This window comes from Saccoglossus kowalevskii, chromosome 4 (assembly GCF_978046115.1).
Source record: "Saccoglossus kowalevskii chromosome 4, keSacKowa6.1, whole genome shotgun sequence".
NCBI classification, from domain to species: Eukaryota; Metazoa; Hemichordata; class Enteropneusta; family Harrimaniidae; genus Saccoglossus; species Saccoglossus kowalevskii.
In genome coordinates, this window is record NC_140644.1 from 26,245,701 (window position 1) to 26,251,663 (window position 5,963).

At 35.4% G+C, this 5,963-nt stretch overlaps 1 protein-coding gene across 1 annotated transcript; it reads left to right on the forward strand.

The window, feature by feature from the left end:
• Nucleotides 1-139: 139 nt before the first annotated feature.
• LOC100372978 (large ribosomal subunit protein eL21-like) lies at nucleotides 140-5,645 on the forward strand. The gene is made up of 5 exons (XM_002736942.3): nucleotides 140-216; nucleotides 1,030-1,180; nucleotides 2,002-2,114; nucleotides 4,524-4,680; nucleotides 5,518-5,645. Exons 2-5 carry the CDS (start codon nucleotides 1,046-1,048, stop codon nucleotides 5,605-5,607), a joined length of 495 nt encoding a protein of 164 aa, XP_002736988.1. The 5' UTR covers nucleotides 140-216; nucleotides 1,030-1,045; the 3' UTR covers nucleotides 5,608-5,645.
• Nucleotides 5,646-5,963: the final 318 nt, after the last annotated feature.

The following is a 5,963-nucleotide window of genomic DNA, read 5'->3' on the forward strand; positions in this document are numbered from 1 at the left end:
GTAATTGATTTCTACACGGGCTATTAAATCTAAAATTTACAATGTAATGACGAAAAGTCACATAAAATTGTTCAGTATTGTTCTTATAGATTGATATAATAAAAAATGAGTGAGCGACTTGAATGTTACTGCTAACAATATTAAAAAGCAATAGTCCTCGTTTTACGGCAAGTCACGTGACTCGTCCTCTTTTCTCGTGGTCGGCCATCTTGAAAGGTGAATGTTTCTTTCGTCATTTTTAAAGTTATTGTTTTAAGTGAAGTAATACCCTCTGATGTATGAACATGACTTATTTTGTTCCATGTAGCCTGTTTTATCAGTCGTTAGAATAAATTGCCATACGTTTGTTTAGAACCACATGAAAAACGGCAGAGTTGGCGTATGGCATCGGTCCGCCTTTGCCGAGTGAATGGTTGGAAACGGCGTGTACGGCAACGTGGTTGGGCATCAACTCAACAGCCTCCAATATTTGCTTACATTTTTCTCTCATTCAACAACTACGTTATATTGACTAGGTTTAGAAAGTGTCTTAATATTAGCGGAAATGTGGCGAGAGGAATAAATCATAAGACCTAACCCTATAATAACCACATGTCACCACATGTGCCCTCTCTCCAATGTATGTGATGTGAAAACAGTTTTTAAACTGTTTTAATTTGGCACTGGACTGTCAGTTTAGATGATATCAGCAATTTCAATCTGACTGCGTTACTTTGCTGTAGATTAGATGCTGTCTGTAATCACGAGACTTTGACAACTACAAATAATACTGACTTGGTCTTGAGGGATGTGGGCGTTCTTACACAAGAGTCAGTCTGCACGTGCAAATTCCCATGATAATGTACTGAAGTTGTGGAAACTGCCAATCAGAATTCTGTGCGATCTACATAGCAATTCACCAGAATATTCTTGAGTGCACTGGGAAGGGCACTCTGAATGGCTAGATTCCAGGCTATACTTTGCTCTGGCTTTTTGGGTCATTTGTTGTGAATTGCCTGCAGTCAACTCATTATTCTGTTTCCTTCTTAGAAAATCCACATTCAAAATGGTGAAGACCAACACTCATGGATACCGTCGGGGTACCCGGTACATGTTCTCTAAGGACTTCAGAAAGAAGGGCCCAACACATCTTTCTACGTATATGAAAATATTCAAACGTGGTGATATTGTTGATATCAAGGTAAGTTCAGTTTATTCTCATCTTACAGATTTGATTAATTTGAGTATTTTAGGCTTTTTGCCTAACTTGCTAAATTGAATAACTAAGTTGTAATTATGGCATATTATCTTTTACCAGTAGTCTTGAGCGGGTGTGTATTGATTAAAAAAAAAAATAGCAAAAATGTATTGCATTTCCATGCACTTAAAAGTAAAAGGCAACACTGTACTCATATTTTTAGTTTGTATTCAAGTATCTTTGTACTCAAAAATATATAGTTGTGAGAGAAATTCTAGATTGCTTTTTTAATGACGCATGAATTGTAATTTTTATGTCAATGTGCATAGATTTATGTGAAATACAAGAATGACATGAAAGGGTCTAATATTTTGTCGACTGTGCCCTTATTTCACAACATAGAGGACTCTATTCATCAATGTATTTGGTGTTATTCGTCACCTACTGACTTCACACTTCTAGGGTTTTCATACATATTGGGGTATACTAGGAAGGTCGCATAAGATGTGCATAGTTGAGACTAAGTATCTGGTCATTACTATGTGTTAGTCTCTGTTCCAGGCCCTTAAGCATGGTGGTTGCCCATTTAAAAAACAAACATGTTTGAATTTTTTAGAAAACATAAGTGGTTACTGATGTGTTAATCTGTTATGTTGTAACAATCAGGTTTGGGCATTTAGCTGGGGGAGATCAGATCAAGAACACAACATAAATGATCACCACTAAACTTTGTTAATTTCTTCAGAATCAGAGAAAGTTTGAATTCTTGCTACATGGCACATGTGGGTATTTTTCATCTAAATCTTTATATTGTATTGTGACAGGGTGATGGTTCCGTTCAAAAAGGTATGCCACACAAAGTGTACCACGGCAAAACTGGCAAGGTGTATAATGTCACTCAACATGCTGTTGGTATAATTGCCAACAAGCAAGTAAGGTATGTGAAACCTTCCATCAATAAATTAATAACAACCCAAAATAATTGTGTGTCCGGAAGATGTCTTTATATTTTTTGAGTTGAATATCTTATAACATCTATTTTGCTTAGAAACTCCTGACCAATCAGCACTTCACAATCACTTACAAGGAATCAATCTACTCCTAGAAGTAGATAATCCCATGCACTGATTGGTCGTGTGCTTTTATGTTTACTCGGTGTTTACTTATCAGTATATATTGGAGTGTAACAAAAAACAAATAAGCTGGCGGGCACGAACAGGATTTATTTATTAGCCAAAGATATTCAATATATGTCCCATTACAGCAAGTCTTGGAGGTATTGAGGTAGTAAGTTAGCAAACTAATTCGTCAACTTTCTTGGTTTCGACTGAAAAAGCACATGAGCCAGGGTTCTCCACGAGGGGTTTTTACAGGGCGCCGCGCCCTGTTATCTGAAATTGACGCCCTGTTTAAATTGTCAGCGCCCTGTTATATTTCCTGTGCGCCCTGCATGGTCCCATACAAAGAATTGTTTACAAAACAGGCCAACACTCATTGTCTTCCGAAGATGATTCATCGTGCTCAGGGTAACTGGTTCATTGTTTTAAGGTGCAACTGTGAAAATTCCGGTTTGTTATCGTAGCAGGTCACCGCGAGGTGATAACACCACCAAACAAAAAGTTACAAGTTTTTTCAACACGATTAAAAATGAACATGTGGCCCAGAAAAGTGCATTACCGTACCCATATTTTTACTGCTAGGGTGACGTCAAATATATAAAATCGTTATCGGTAAAACCATTCGTTAAACATAAAGTCTATGGTTAAAACCAAGTTCACGCCGTGACTAGGTAGCGGCAACATCTTCACCGCCGAGTGGAACAAAGGCAGCAACCGGGCAGCTATGCACTTGCATGATCGGTAAACGACCAGCGCAGCCGACGTACCATCACAGACATTGCTGATCACCAAGAAGTCCACATGAATGCTTGCTTGAACACGTAAATGTTTATATTTAAATGTCACTATTTAAAGTTGAATTTTCTTTAAATCACGATTTAAAAACCCCGGTAAAACGGCCATGCTTTCAACTCGCATCATAAGTGGAAGAAAAAATTTACTTGTGTTCTTTTGGAACAAATATTCTGATTGGTTGTTTTTCGCGTCAATGCGTGGCTTTGGCCAATCAAAAGCATTGTTACATAGTATCAGGGTGCACACAGTAAAATGAACTGTTTCCGGGTCATAGCTGTTTTCAACGAAGCAGACATCAACAAACTTTCGATTCGAATGAAAATTATAATATTCTTTTAATTATGTATTTTGTTTTTTTATACCTAATTCTATTATTTTTGATAGTAACTGTTAACTGCAGATCGAAAATCTTCTATTGTGTACATTTTATTTCGTTTGATCACCTTGGTTGTTAGTGCCATTCATGCAAGTTTTTTAATGAACCAATTACGAACGTTTGTGCGACATATATTTTATTTTGCTTCGTCCAAATAAATATAAATCATAAATATAAATTTTTGCTAATAATTAAATAAAGCATGTATGTATGTATCTATTTGGGAAAATAAATTAACAAACTTGTTACGTTTTTTTCTGGACGCGATCATTACTTGTAAACAACTGATGTCGCCGCTTGAGGAATCGTGCAGCTAAAATCAGCTGATTGTACGTGCTGACGTTTACTTAATAATAGCTCTTAAAAATTCCCATTCATTTTGTAATAATAAATATATACTATGCATATGTAATAATATGTAGATTAATAGATTTTTTGGTTTCCATTTTTCAACATCCTTGCCAATGATGCACATTACAAATGTGCCACGCCCACTTCACACTGTTTAATTTTCAAACCGTGGAGAACCCTGTGAGCTACAATTACTAATTTGAATTAGTAAATTTTCTAGTAATGTGTTTTATCTCTCATTTCTTGTGACTTCAATGGAATCTTCATGTTTTGTACCCTTGTCTTATAAATTCTTGGAACTGTTATTGAATATGCAACATTTGAAATGATGGGGGATATTGAAATAATATTTATATTAGTTTAGTTATTGACTTGGTGAAGGGGTCTATTTCTGTACCTCCATTATTTGTCTGGACAGACTTCCATTTTCAGGATTAAGTGCAGAGAATCTCATGGTTTCTGTTCACGTAAAAAGTAAAGCAAGTATATAATACTGAATAAATGGCATGGTAAAAATCAAAGTAAACATGTACTGCGTGCATGACGTGTACTGATGCTCTCTTACGGAAACTAATCGCTTAGCATCATGTCGCGGCATGTTTCCCCCTCAACCACTGGGCATCCCTCAAAAAAGGGATGCTTAAGTTTATTGCATGCAGAGATTGCATTTAAGAATTGATCATTTTCTAACTGTTACTTTTCACAGAAATCGGATTATTCAAAAACGAATCAATGTCAGGATTGAACATGTCAAACATTCAAAGTGCAGAGACGATTTCTTAAGAAGAGTCAAAGACAATGAAGAAAAACGAAAGAAGTTTAAGGAGCAAGGAATCAAGATCGGTTTAAGTTTGAAAAGACGGGTTAGTGAACATTAAATTATGTGTAGAATAGTCTTGTCACCAACAGTAGTATTGAATTGTTAAGTGGTTTTCTTCTTCTAGTGATACATGTGAATATTTTTGTCATTTTTGGTAAAAAGTGATATTTTCAACTTCTTGTTAAAAAAAACCGCAAGTCCAATTGCTTTGATACTACATATATAGGTACTACATGTGAACCTCTCTCAGATTTGTTCATTTCGTGATGATATCTTCAATTCTCTAATTTTGGTGAATATTTTTGTCATTTTTGGTAAAAAGTGATATTTTCGACTTCTTGTAAAAAACCAATAGTCTGATTGCTTTGATATTACATATTTAGATACTACATGTAGACCTTTCTCAGATTTGTTCATTTTGTGATGATATCTTCAATTCTCTAATTTTGGTGAATATTTTTGTCATTTTTGGTAAAAAGTGATATTTTCGACTTCTTGTTAAAAACCAATAGTCTGATTGCTTTGATATTACATATATAGGTACTACATGTGGACCTCTCTCAGATTTGTTCATTTTGTGATGATATCTTCAATTCTCTAATTTTGGTGAATATTTGTCATTTTTGGTAAAAAGTGATATTTTCGACTTCTTGTTAAAAACTGCAAGTCCGATTGCTTTGATACTATACATATTGTTCATTTTCTAATGATATCTTCTGTTCTTTAAATTGTAATGTGCATTGCTAACAGCGGAGCTATCTCAGCCGATAGGCTGCTTGTTTAAATTTGTCATACCAACACTTTGGTTTGCTAATGCCCCTCCCCCAATACAATCAAACTTGTGGTGACTATTGGTACAATGTACTTTCTTTTCTTTCAGCCAAAACAGCCACGTAAAGGACACTTTGTGAGGACAAAGAACAACAAGCCTGAGGTGTTTGAACCAATCCCATATGAATTCATTGCATAATAAATAAAAGGAACATGGTTCTTATTTAAGAGAATACATATCTATGTGTAATACTGTTCTTATTTGTGTTTCCTCAAACTCACAATACAATTTAGGTTTCACATATTTGCTCCTCGTGTATTAGAGCCACACAAGAGCATTTGTTAAGATGAATACATGGCAGAATCTGTGTCAAAAATACATACCATACATAGCATAGGTTAATAAGCTGTGCTTTGATTGGCTGACTATTGCGTGTTGGGTAGCCAATCAGGCACAATCTAATAGGTAGCTTTGCATTGAGAGCTAAATCTTTTGGTTGGTTTGAGATCTGCACCAAAGTCTTATTTTTGACGGACCATTTTCATTTCTAATTG

What these genes read in the sequence shown, in the direction of transcription:
- LOC100372978 (XM_002736942.3), top strand. Translation starts at nt 1,046, where the DNA reads ATGGTGAAGACCAACACTCATGGATACCGTCGGGGTACCCGGTACATG. An exon ending in GTGATATTGTTGATATCAAG is followed by an intron (nt 1,181 to 2,001) that starts GTAAGTTCAGTT and finishes GTATTGTGACAG; the next exon opens with GGTGATGGTTCCGTTCAAAA. An exon ending in GTTTAAGTTTGAAAAGACGG is followed by an intron (nt 4,681 to 5,517) that starts GTTAGTGAACAT and finishes CTTTTCTTTCAG; the next exon opens with CCAAAACAGCCACGTAAAGG.